This window comes from Neomonachus schauinslandi, chromosome 5 (genome assembly GCF_002201575.2).
Source record: "Neomonachus schauinslandi chromosome 5, ASM220157v2, whole genome shotgun sequence".
Lineage (NCBI taxonomy): Eukaryota > Metazoa > Chordata > Mammalia > Carnivora > Phocidae > Neomonachus > Neomonachus schauinslandi.
Genome location: NC_058407.1, coordinates 114,957,735 through 114,970,832, shown reverse-complemented (window position 1 = coordinate 114,970,832; position 13,098 = coordinate 114,957,735). Strand labels below are relative to the sequence as shown.

The 13,098-nt window shown below is 46.1% G+C and overlaps 1 protein-coding gene across 4 annotated transcripts in view; it reads left to right on the top strand.

Annotated features, from left to right (window-relative positions):
* Positions 1 to 12,732, top strand: part of KIAA1217 (KIAA1217 ortholog) — a 285,820-nt gene extending 273,088 nt beyond the window's left edge. The window contains exons 16-21 of one of the 4 annotated variants that reach the window (XM_044915527.1): positions 718 to 879; positions 4,019 to 4,138; positions 7,857 to 7,934; positions 8,047 to 9,651; positions 10,183 to 10,305; positions 11,032 to 12,732. In XM_044915527.1, the coding sequence (XP_044771462.1) occupies positions 718 to 879; positions 4,019 to 4,138; positions 7,857 to 7,934; positions 8,047 to 9,651; positions 10,183 to 10,305; positions 11,032 to 11,532 (2,589 nt within the window). In that variant the 3' untranslated portion in view covers positions 11,533 to 12,732. The remainder of the gene's footprint in view (positions 1 to 717; positions 880 to 4,018; positions 4,139 to 7,856; positions 7,935 to 8,046; positions 9,652 to 10,182; positions 10,306 to 11,031) is intronic. The other 3 variants (XM_044915528.1, XM_044915530.1, XM_044915529.1) reach the window with 3 other exon arrangements.
* The last annotated feature ends 366 nt before the right edge of the window (positions 12,733 to 13,098 follow it).

The window sequence follows — 13,098 nt, the reverse complement described above, 5'->3', positions numbered from 1 at the left end:
GATGGGTTAAGCACTGGTAAACTGGTCTCTGGATTCAAATGATACCCTTAGACAAGGTTCTCTCTATTCTCCTTTAGAACACAACAAGTAGTAAGGCAGAGAAGGAGAGAATTGACTAAGCTACATCACAGGAAGGCCCCACAGATGGGAAAATGTCAGCTGGTGTTATTGGACTAGACTCAGCACTACCAGCTTTATCCTTACTTGACTTCTAGCTGCAACAATGTAAAATGCAAATCACAAGCTACTTCCCCAGCAAGGCGGCATAAGATTGAAAATGAGGGGTGAAGAGGAAGCCAAAGAAAGACCATCTTACAAAGCTAAGTGAGATTAGCTAACATAGGTGTGAGAGTCTGCACAGAAAGATGCTCGATGAGCTTCCGCTTCCACTTCACTTGGCAAGTTCTGTCTTTTGTGCTAAATGTGAAATACAATTTCTGAGGAGATGTCGCATGGGCGGGCCTTTCTTAAAGGCACCGAATGTTGAGTAGTTACAGTTTTATTAAAAATCTTCCATCTATTCACCAAAATGACAACTTGTACGAACGAAAAACCCAAACTAAATGCAAGGGAATATTATCGTCTTTGAACTCGATTTGAAGAGTTAGGAAGCCAACGCACCAGACAGTAAGGGAACGTGTGTTCTCATGATTTGGCCCTCTTTTCACCAGCACCTGCAGGTGTTAAGCCAGTATCTGTGATTTGAATCTTCCACAGGCAAGCAGTGAAGATGCTGTACCAAGCCTCCAGGCTAGAGCCACAAAATGTCCAGAGGAGCCTGCTTCTGCCTGGACCCCATTCCCACCATCAGTCACTACCTCCTCCTCAAAGGATGAGGAGGAAGAAGAGGAAGGAGACAAAATAATGGCAGAACTCCAGGTACGTGGATGAGGTGACTTGACTATGGCTCCTTGCCTTCATATCTAGGACTCTCTGGCTGTGTCTGTCACAGATTCATTAGCTAGAGAGGGTTGGCCAGGAGCCTTTGGACTTAGGCCCCCAAAGCTGCATCTTCTGGCCTTGGCTTCCACTTTTCCAAGATGGCGCTGAACTAGGCTCTCGGGGTACCTCATGACATGTGTAAGGAATGATCATTTCACAAAACAGCTCGGGAAGTTTATACAGAAGATCAATTGCAAGTTGTCCTAGCTCTGGCTGAGAGGATTTGCTTTCCTTGCTTTTAGTCTTAATACTCGGCTTCATTTCACAAGCAATTAAGACAGGGATCAGAAATACCAGCCATTGTCTTGTCTTCATAAGGACTGACTAAGGCCCACTTCAGGTGGGGTCCCATCCTTTGGCTTTAATACTCGAATGGCTGCCCTTAGGCCTTCTGCTCTCCATACCAGGCTCCCATTCGGTGTCAGTGTCATCTTTTCAAATATTCTGACAAGTTGAATGATTCCCATTTTCTTTGGCCTGTTTGAGAAATGATACTTTATGTATTAGTTTGGATTTTTATTTTTTAACTAATTGACAGAGTCCATCCATAGGAGTAAGGATGGGGTACAGAAACTAGACTCAAAGCTTATCCCACATTCAAATCATGGCTGTGAATCTACCTTGGCTGTACGTTCTAAGAACTTTTCGAACCAGAGACATATGCACAATTCCCAGACTAAAGTCTGTTCGTAGAATATTTCACTTTGACCCATACTTATTGTAGGATTTTTCCCCCCCTTTGGATGGCCAGATGGTCAGACCACAACCACATGGGGTTCCAAAACATGTTGCCTGTTCACCAGTGTACTCATGGTTTTGTGAAGGCCCCACAGATCCGCATTCTTCACGTGGAGTAGAGAGACTTGCAAACCGTGTCATTTCTACCACGGCAGTTCTGTTTTGCCTTCCTTGGTGGTAACTGCCAAAATTGGGCTGTTTGGATTCACAGGGCTGCTGGGTTGATTTATGAATATGGGTGAGTCCTTCCGAGCCTCACTAAAACTCCCAGACTGGCCTGGGACATCCTTCCCACCAATCAGCTTGCAGACAGGTGTTCCTGGAATGGTTAGAGAGTGTCATTCGTAAGAACCATAGATTGCTAAGGTTAGGGACGCATGCAACAGTTGAGAGCGTGGAGGTGTCCGTCACTCAGTGATCCAGTGAGGACCCCCTGGCTGAGGACACTGGCAATGACAAGCCTGCTGGTTGTTGGGGGATCGGGCCTTGTCCAAAGATGTGGAGGCAGGTTCTGGGACCATTCATTGTAGCATCTGCCCCAAAGCGTGGTCAGAATTGATCATGGCCCAGTTTGGTTCAAATGGATGACAAAGCACCAGATGATTTGAAATCCGCGCAAGGTGAGCAGTCACTACTAATCCAAGAAGCAGAGACTTTAGGCTCGTGAATAATCCTGCACTAGCCCCCAATCAGAAGTCATCTATTTGTTCCAGCTTCTTAGAGCTCTTGGCTTGAGAACATTTCCCTCCACTGAGGCCTACATACCGCGGATGCTTTCTTTGACTGAAAGTTTTCAGAGGCTGGAGTATTTGGCTCCTTGTGGTAGTATTGGTGGCTAGGTAATACTGGTGAATAAAGTGCTCTAAGCCTAACTTAGCCAAAGCCAGGCAGCTCTCCTGCGGGGGGCAGGGACCCAACCTGCTGCCCCAGAAGGTCAGCCGCAGGCTCTGGGTTTCGATGCCCCGAGGCAGGACAAGGAGCAGCTGCGACCTCCAGAGTGAAACTGTGGGGCACCTGCCTGCTCCAGGGTACCAGGCATCAGAAGAAGCCACAGGCTCCCAAGTCCAGGGTCTGACAGCCCAGTGGAGATGGCGAGTGGCTTTAGTGGGCATCTCCAGGGCCAGCAAGGACTGAGGTGTCTGAGGGACTGCAAGGGGGAGCCAGCACTTCAGGCACGGGGAGTGAGTGGAGGAGTAGGGGGAGAGCAGGCCGGCAAGGCCCCAGGCATCACCTTCATTCGGATTTTAGGACCCACCTGAAATGGTCAACTTGGTGCGGGCATGGGTTATTCTTTCTGCCTACAGAGTTCTTTCCAAAGGAGCATACTTGACATTAAGAAAATATGATGCAGTCATTTGGGATTTTTTTCGTTTAAATAACTGGTCTTTAGTCCCAGGTGCACATTCGAATTATCTGGGGGAGTGTTTTAAAAAAGAAAAAAGAGCCTCTGAATGAATTCTGAACGAATTATTCTCTGGGTGATGCCTGGGTAACAGAATTGTTTTTTAACAAGGTGACATGTAGTTGAGTTGAGAACCACTGATTTCAAGAAGCTGGACGCTGGGGTCCTTCATCTTTCTTGCTTTCACGATCGTATTGTCCCTCCCACTCTCTGCCCCAGAGACACAGTCTATGCTTTCTGTCCATCTGAGAACTGGCCTCCCTCACCCCATGTTCACGTGAGCCGGCGTGGGTTCCTAGAACCAAACCTGATAGTTTTCAGGGACAGGGCTAGAGGCTCGGGCAACCCCGAGGCTGCTCAGAATCCCCCCGGGTGCTAAAGGGCATCATCACTTTATTCTAATGCACTTCAGAACCCCTCAGAGGATGGGTGTCCCTTACTACTGCAGACAGTGAATTGGTAAGGATTACTTTTGATGTACGATTGAGAGGTTTGCAATATCTTGTGCCCTTTTTTCTCTGACCTCAAGAAAGCTGGTTAAAAAAAAGAAGAAGAAGAGAAGAAAGAAAATGACCGAGAAAAAAGAAAGATAGCTTCTTGTCTTAATTCATTTACATATTCAACATTTTTAAAAGGTCAAAGCAAGAAGCCCTACTACATGTAAATCAGGTTCTGGAAGAAAGGGCATTCCTTTCAAGGCTTCTGTCCATTAATCCTGCCGGGCGCACATAGAAAGCTTTGGCCCCTGGCTCAGCATTCAGCTTTGCTGCCTGAGGCCCAAATGCGGAGCCCGTTTCGCAGACGCTGCCTCCCTGGCCCCGTGTGACCTGCATGCAGGCCTGGGCTCAGGTCTCCGTGTCTCTGGACTCTGCCTCTTCCCTCCTTCCTCCTCCCTGCACCTGGATCCCCGTTAACCTCAGTATTTTAATCCCTCAGGCATTCCAGAAGTGTTCCTTTATGGATGTAAATTCAAACAGTCATGCCGAGCAGTGCCGGGCTGACAGTCACGTTAAAGACACTAGGCCGGGGGCCACGGTCCCACCCAAGGAGAAGAAGGTAACGTGGTGGTGACACATTTGCCACCCAGGCCAATGGTCCTTCTTTCCTTGCGCTGACACTAACACCACTCCTGCGTTTGTCCTTCTATGCCCTCTCTTTTTTTCTCTCGCCTTTTTTTTTTTTTAAACTAATGGAGACACAGCCTTAGGTTTAATCAGAGATTAATCAGTGACCTCAGTGTTCCTGCGCACAGCACGCAATAGTCTGTGCAGCATTTTAGGCATTATCTTCCCAAACCGAAGAGTATACGTACGCCTTGCAAGATTTTTCTAGAACTCCAGGAAAAAAATAGAAACATCGATCGAGTGTGTAGCACTTTTTCTAAGTTTTAACAGATCTTCTAGGTCCAACACACCTACATCAGAAGTAGCTTCAAACCTTGGATTCTGGGAAGAAAACACACGGCAGATCCACAGGTGTGTCCTCATGGGAACTTACACATGTGTGTTTGCACACATGTTCAAGAATGCCAGACAGAATTTTTGTTAAGTACTACACATTCTCAGACTATACCTTGCAAGACAGTAAGTCCAGTCTGGGTTTAGTGCTAATATACATTGTGGCATCCTAATGGCTTCAAGACAGATGTCCAGGCTCTGAAACAAAATTTGCTGTCGTTACCTAAGTACTTTAGGGAAAGGACGTTGGCCTGATTGTCTGAATGTCAGCTCTTTAAGTCGCATCTAGATTTTTGGATATAGAGCCATCTTATCTGAAGGAAGCCTCTGTTTACACACCAGGATTGAAAGCTTATCATGACCAACTCAAGTCCTAGCATTTTTCGCCAGGAACGTTTATTTCAGAAATCGAAGGTTCTAGCATCCCCTAGATAAAGTCAAACAAATCAGCCACCGTGTAGCCTACTAGCGACACCAGGTGGCGACCTCAGTCCCTGTACAAGAAAGCTCAGTGATGGGAGATAGAGGATCCCAAGTCAGAGGGCTGTTCTAACATAATCCTTCAAGAGATACAGTCCTGGGGCTTACAGCTCCCAGCCGTGAGGCCCTGCCAAGGAGGCTGGCCTCCTGCTCCCTGTCTCACAGCCATCGCAAGGCCTCCTGCAAACTACATCTGCCACATAACTGACATATAACACTGTTACAGGCCAGGTGAGGGGGAATTTCTGTGCACCAGCAGAGGTTATGAGACTATTATTGATAAATCTTTCTCATGAAGAAAATCTCCTGTTAATTTGGATTGAACCCATGACACCATATTGGAAATATATTGCTCTTTCAGTCTGTGGGATTGCCCTACGTGGCCTTACTAAAACCAGCTCATGAAAGGCCCTCGGAGACCCGGGGTCACAGGGCATGCCTGGGCTAATGGGACTGTTTCTGGCCAAAACGCTGCCTGGGAACCGGGAAGTTCTGGAAGATCCCTCTAGAGACAATCATTGTCTCGTAGAATTTTGCTGATTGGCGAAAAGGTTGCATGAGATTTCTTGCCCTGCAATTAGAAAGCCATATCCTTCCGGTTTCGTTCATCTCAGTCGAGTGCATCAGATAAGCAGGTCTGTAGTAAGAGCCTTGTAGGGACGTTAGTGCTTATTGTAGATCATTATACTCAGTAGATTGACCTATTTCATAATAACCATGAGTATCGGACTTGTACCCAAATTTGTATCATTATTAACCTCTCCGTGGTCTATTCATCTACTCTTCTATAAATCAAATATTTCTTTAAAATTTTCTCCTATCGTCATGAAGCGCTAGCCTAGTACTGCACTTGTATGCAATTTTCCTATAACTATGTCTCTGATGATTTTGGTTTATTGCCCATATGCATTTTGAGCCTGCTACACAGTTGTCTGAACAATCCAAATCTAAGGGCCTATAAGCAGATATTAAGAGGCTTACTTACCTCTTACACAGAGTCTTGACCATCTGAGAGCATATCTAAGATGTCATTGTGAGATTACATGACATTTGTGACCAAGCTACCCTGGATAAAGTTAATACACCTGCTTTGATACACTCATTCTTTTTTCTAGCCCAGTGACAAAAATGACAGGTCATGTGAAACCTACCCTTGTGACATCTTTATCTTAGTGGCTTTCATCGGAGTATGCCTGCTACTACATCCGTTTTAAAATACGTATGTTCCTGGGTGACATTTGAAATACTTAACAATGGGTGTGGCATGGGCTGGGACCGATCAGAACAGAGGCCAACACATGTCAATTCCTTGTCCATTTCATGGCTAACTTCTCACCCTAGTCCTAGCAGGGTATGCTAACTCCATGTTTGGGCTCAAGACCTCATTTATTCTTCTTCAGACCTTTTTACTGGATGTGTTAGTTGTTTAATAACCCAAGTTTAAAATCCCACATTAGACCTGACGTTGTTCAAGCACACCAGCTGAATCGTTGCACGTATTTGGAGGCCTTACCGGGAGGAGGGCAAGTTAAAGAGGAAGGTGTTGGGTGGCTAACGTATCTTGTATGCTGTACGACGTTTCCATGTGATTAATACTGACTCTTGTTGTTTGTGTGTTAACTCCTTGAAGGTGTATGGATGCTCTTTCCATTTGTAACAGGGTAGTGGGATTGCTCGGGGTTGACTTTGGCGGGGCCTGGTTATTGTGCTTTGTTATGGTGTCGTTGCTTTAACCAAACAACTTCCTTGGAATTGTGTTCCATCTATCACCGCCTCTTCCTCTCGGGCTTCAGCAACAAGAAGAGAAGGCAGCAGTGCCTGGGAAACAATGAGACACGGCTAGTGTTAGTATCACGGCAGGGCCCGAGGGGACAGACACACACATGCCGGAAAAGGCCACGCTGCCTGGTCAAGCACTGTCCACACCCAGCCCTCACCGCTGGCTTCTCACGCCCTGAATCTTGGTGAGAGCCTCAGAAATGGACCTTCACTCCATGTCGGAGGATTTAGAGACTAAAAGCTGAATTACGATGTCACGACCATCATTTTAGTCTCACGTGTCTGCTTTGGAAATGTTTAGACATTTTGGCAACATTACCATTCTGAATTTGGATTTGATGATCGCCTTGGGTATTGTTAGTTTGAAGGCTGTTGTGACACGTTACGTGGCGAGTCCAAGTAAAAAACTGCAAGTCCCTTTTCAGTCTGTCCTTTGACCGGGGAATAATTATGGGGTATTTTTTCATCTCCAAGTACCACACCCAACAAATGCAGAGTCCTTATAGGACAATTTCCATAAGAGAAGCAGAGATAGTACTGAAAGACCTAGCTGGAAGGGACGTGAAAAATCTCCTGGTCTAGTTCCTCGGTTTATAAGCAAGAAAACTGAGGCCCAGAAAAGTGAAGGTAACACAATTAAGTGGCAGGTCTGGATTAGAGTGAGAATCTTCTGCCTGCCGAGATACTGTGCTTTCGTCAGCGACACACCCCTCTTCCCGTGTTAGATTCTGCTAGGCTCACAATCAGATGCTGGAAAGAGAACGTGTTGATACAGAATCGGTCCCTTTATTCTCTTAACTGCTCCCTCACAGAATTCGAAATACTTAAAACACTTTGCTAATTGAGATTTTCGTCTTGTGCAAACACAGGGCATTTTTGGAAGTTGGAGAACAAAGCAACCCAAGGTAAACAGAGCTATATAGGTTTTGGACTAGTGTGTAACAAATGTGGTTGGCCCGCATGGTTTGGAAGTATTAAATTAAAGGAACAATTTAGTGATAGTCCACCTTGGGGGGATGTGGTTTTGTGGAGTAACATGTCCTACACTATTCTACCAGAATTTGGAATTATTCCATGAAGACGTACGGAAATCTGATGTTGAATATGAGAATGGCCCCCAAATGGAATCCCGAAAGGTGAGTTTAGCAGATCTGTGTTCCAAATGATACCGTGCAGATTAATTACCTTCTCTTGCAGATCCATTTCTGATTAATGTGTGTGGTTTCCCTCCTCCGTTGTCCCTCTCAGGTTACTGCAGGGGCTCTAGCACCTCTTGACCATCCTAAGTGGGAAATAGCAGTGGGGAATGGTATTTCTGATGCATCAAGAACCTTAGAGTACAAAACAGACATCCAAAAGAAGGAAAATTCCATACCCAACAAGAGTTTATTTAGAGACAGTAGAAACTATTCCCAGAAAAATGTGTCTAAGGTCAACTCCAGATACCCTGGCACTAGTCCATCGGAAGTTGAAATAAACAAAGGACCTAAGAGCTCAGGACCACAGCACCCTATATCTGACGCTGAGCATCAGAAGATGAATTATGGAAAGACAAAGGAGATGATGAGTCTAGAAGGACCAGAAAATACAGATAGGTGTGACCTTCCCTCTCCCACTAGGTCAACTGAATTGAGCCCGTGTGATGTCAAAACTCAAGATCAAGAGGTTCCCATGACAGAGTTCGGCCAGGTCGTTCTGAGACCCAAGGGGGCACGGCATGTGAACGTGAACCTCAGCGAGGATGGGGAGTCGACCCCAAGTTCTCCCACTGAGGAAAATGCGACCCCCGACAACATTGCCTTCATGATTACCAAAACCGCGGTCCAGGTTCTCTCCAGTGGGGAGGTCCGAGACATAGTGAGCAAAAAGGGGGAAGATGTACAGACAGTTAATATTGATGCCAAAAAAGAGACAACTTCCAGACAAGGAGGAACTGAAAACGAAGAGCCAGTCGTGTGCCTGGACAAGAAACCAGTTATCATCATCTTTGACGAGCCCATGGACATCCGGTCCGCGTATAAGAGACTTTCGACCATATTCGAGGAGTGCGATGAGGAATTAGAGAGAATGATGACAGAGGAAAAGATAGAGGAGGAGGAAGAAGAGGAAAACGGAGACCCAGGGGTCCAGAACAATACTTCCCGAAAGTTCCCCGAGGAGATGGCCTCTGGCAGCCCCGGACCGGCACGGCAGGCTGACCGTGAGTTACAGCCACACTGCCCGTCGGCCAAGGCTGACACATCAGGAGGACAGGAAGTGAATAAAAGGGAGTGGGGCAAGTTCAGCCAAGCAGATTCTCCAAGTTCAGAAAGCAAGGGCGACGGGACAGATGACCAGTTTGAAAACCCCAAGAAGAAGTTTAAGTTCAAATTCCCTAAAAAGCAACTGGCAGCTCTCACTCAGGCGATTCGCACAGGAACCAAAACGGGGAAGAAGACTTTGCAGGTGGTGGTCTACGAGGAGGAGGAGGAGGACGGCGCCTTGAAGCAGCACAAGGAAGCCAAGCGATTTGAAATAACTAGGTCTCAACCTGAAGACACCCCCAAAAGCATGCTTAGGAGACCAGAGCCACCCGGTCCAGAGAGCCCAGCTCTGATTTCCAGAACTGATGAAATTAGGAAAAATACCTACAGGACGCTGGACAGCCTGGAGCAAACTATCAAACAGCTTGAAACCACCATCAGTGAAATGAGTCCAAAAGCTCTGGTTGATGCTTCATGCTCTTCCAACAGAGATTCTGTTGCAAGCTCACCCCACATAGCCCCAGAGGCCTCTCCCCGCTCCCTGCTAGTTCTGGATGAAGCTCCCACTGCCCCAGAGCCCCCCTCGTCCGTACCTTCAGCTTCACGTAAGGTATCTTGGTCTGATGGAAAGTGAAAAGACCCAGCTGCTTTCTTACATCTGCCATAATCACCATTAGCAACAGGTGTCTTGTGATTGACTTGCTTCCTTTCAGGTGGCTCATTGTGTTTCGTTTTTTGTTTTGTTTTGTTTTTGTCTGTTCGCCACGATCCCTTTCTCTCACACTTTCTCCCTCACTTTCAAAACAACAACTAGGTGTCTAACAGCTAATCGATCCTCTTTTTACCTCTGTTGCTGATTGGTGTTGGGTAAACGCAAGGACGCTGGGCCGGTCATTTGCTGTTGAAATGATTGCTCTGATACTCACATTAAAATCCGTTTGATCAGTAGTGGAGCAGTTTATTCTGTTTGATTCTTCAAATTAACCCCAGTGGTGTCTCCTGATGTCCGTCTCCTAGATCTGTCCTGCATGTAGGGCTATGGCTTCTCACGTTGACCTTCTCTGCACACGGCGGGAGATCCTCGGCGATAACCCACTCATGTGCTTCTCCTTCTCTTCCCCCCTGCTGCTCCTTCCCCCAGGGCTCGGCTGGGACCCCGCAGACGAGCAGGATGCCAGTCCCCATGAGCTCCAAGAGCAGACCCGGAAGCCTGGACAAGCCTGGCAAGCCGTCCAAACTGCAGGATCCCCGCCAGTATCGTCAGGTAGTTTTACCTTAAACCCAATTTTGGATGGACGCTATTGCAGTTAAGAAGCAAGTCGCTGACTTAGTTTATACCAAATCTTGCGTTTTCTTTGTAAGATATGGTTTACATAGACATCTGGGATCTGGGGCATGAAGAAAGTCTAAAAAAACCTTTGTTAAACTTTCCACCACGCTTTTGCATGCTCACAATAAAACATCTTTCACTTTGTGACTCCAAAGTTTAACTGTTAACGCAAGGTGCCAGGCCCATTGGCTTTTCTTTGGTGAAGGGAGTGGTTCATCAGAGCCCCTTGGGAAACCGAGACAGACCTGTCCTTGAGCCGCCCTGAAAGTCACCAGTACTAACGGATATGCTGACTGCATTGCATTCGAGGCACATTAACTGTCCATCACGATGCCCCAGCCCCACCCCCACCCCCGTAACCACCCAGACGCATGGCCCGCCTAGCACCTGGGAACGGGGAGTGGGATGATGTGCCTGTTCTCACCGACGACACCTCTTCTTCCTTTTTCTCCCTCTTCTGCACATCCTGCGCTCTGTACTTTGGGGGTTTCTGCCAGGTCCAGTACAGCACAACGGGACTTAGCTCAGGCCTTGAACTGGTTCGGTTTGGTTTGGTCTCTGTGATTTAATGATTCTCAGAAGGGCTGTGTTGCCAGACCCTGTGGATCAATCGTGTTACCAGCTCTCTGACAAACTGTCTCCCGCCATCTTTATTCACAGGCTAATGGAAGTGCTAAGAAAGCTGGTGGGGACTGTAAGCCTACTTTCCCCTCCTTACCTGCTTCTAAGATTCCAGCCCTTTCTCCCAGCTCTGGGAAAAGCAGTTCTCTGCCCTCTGCTAGTGGCGACAGCTCTAACTTGCCTATTCCACCTACTACTAAACCATCGGTTACTTCTAACCCTCTCAGCCCCCAGACAGGACGATCCGCCCCCTCTGCCTCCCTCATCCCCTCTGTCTCTAATGGCTCCTTAAAGTTTCAGAGCCTCACTCATGCAGGTAAAGGCCACCATCTCTCATTCTCGCTGCAGACTCAAAACGGCCGAGCAGCCCCTCCCTCCTCCTCCTCCTCCTCCTCCCCACCCTCCCCCGTCTCCCCCACGTCACTGAATCAAGGTGCCAAGAGCATCAGGACCATCCATACACCCGGCCTCACCAGCTACAAGGCACAGAATGGAAGTTCAAGCAAAGCCACCCCATCCACAGCAAAGGAAACCTCTTAAAGGCCAAATCCTGTTAGGCACAAGTCGGAGTTACATTAAAAAAAAAAAAAAATCTTTCTTTTTTTTCAACAGTCTTCAACAACTGTTTTCACAAGAGAATGTATCATATTGCTGTACTGTTTGAGGCTTAATGCTAAGTATGTGCTAAATACTGGATGAATAGATTTCAGTAAAGCTCGTTTGTTTTTTGTTTTTTGTTTTTTACTTTGTTGCTGTTGTAATTACACAGTGTTTACTGTCTATATTCGATACCTGTTACATGAAGTAAGCATGTGTTACAAAAAGAGTGGCTGGCAGGAAAGAAGGGTGAGTGTGAGACTGTGGGGGGCGGGGAGATGTATTCAGCATGTAAAACATGTATGATTCCAGAATTTTAGTATGTTTTGTACAAAAATATTTTTCATTACGGAGACTAGATGTGAACAGAGAAATACACAAGTGTGACTATACAAATTGTAAAACAGATACTATAATATTTCCTTTTATTTTAGTGTTATTTAGCTTTATTACAGATTTCTATTTTTGTCAAAACTTCATGGTTCCTTTCGAGATCCTTTTTGCCAAAAACATTTTGATACTATAGCATTGTACGTGTGAAAGTAGTGTGCTAGACAATATGCCCGTGAACTTCTGCACAAGCCAACCCAGAGGCGCGTGTAGAAGGCAGTTTATCAATCCCGTTGCACTGCCATGAAAATTAGGTATGATGATCTGCAGCCCAGGCAAGCGAGCTTTCTTTACTTTTCTTTCGTTCTCTTTTTTCTCTTCCTTTCCTTTTTTTTTTTTTTTTTTTTTAACATATTGGGATTCTCTAGTTGCTTTCTTTGCAGTATCGAACCCCTTCCTTTGTTTTCGGAGACCTGGCAACCCACACTATTGCATTGTGGATTTTAACATGTACACTTCTGTACGGTTCTGTCAACTGATCAACTTTTGTACATATATAAATAGACATCAGAAATACTGGATGTGACAGCACAGAGTAGTTTTCCCACACCAAAGTTAATTTTTATGCATGCTTTAAAACTCTATCTCGGGATGGGCAGAAATGGGGACTCCCCGTACGTTTTTAAAAAGCAACGAGTTTGCACAGCTGGAGTGTTTTTTGTAAATAAATGTATTTGTATAACACAGTCATGTAATATACAGAACTATAAGCAGAGACTTTGCAAAACTAAATAAAGGGCTGCATGCTTATTATTTTTTTGTACCTTGTCCCTCGAACTACTTCCTAGTCAGAGAACAAATGAAACTATCACCGAGTTAAATGGTTTGGGTTTTGAGGACATTGTCGGTGACATGTAACCGGACACGAACTGGGTTTCTGAGTCATGATGAGTTCCTGATAAATGCATTGCAAGCGTGGTGCCTTCTGGTGTAACCTGTTGACCCTTGTCTCTGCGGCTTACCCACGGCTTGCCTACCACAAAGCAAACCTGGGGACAAAGCTTTCACCCTCATTGGCCAGAGGGGCTCATATTACTTTCTCTTTTTTAATTTCTAGTAGAAGTAAAGTAGAAATAAACCATCTTTGTCACTATCTTCTTTTGGAGTTCTCAATTCTAA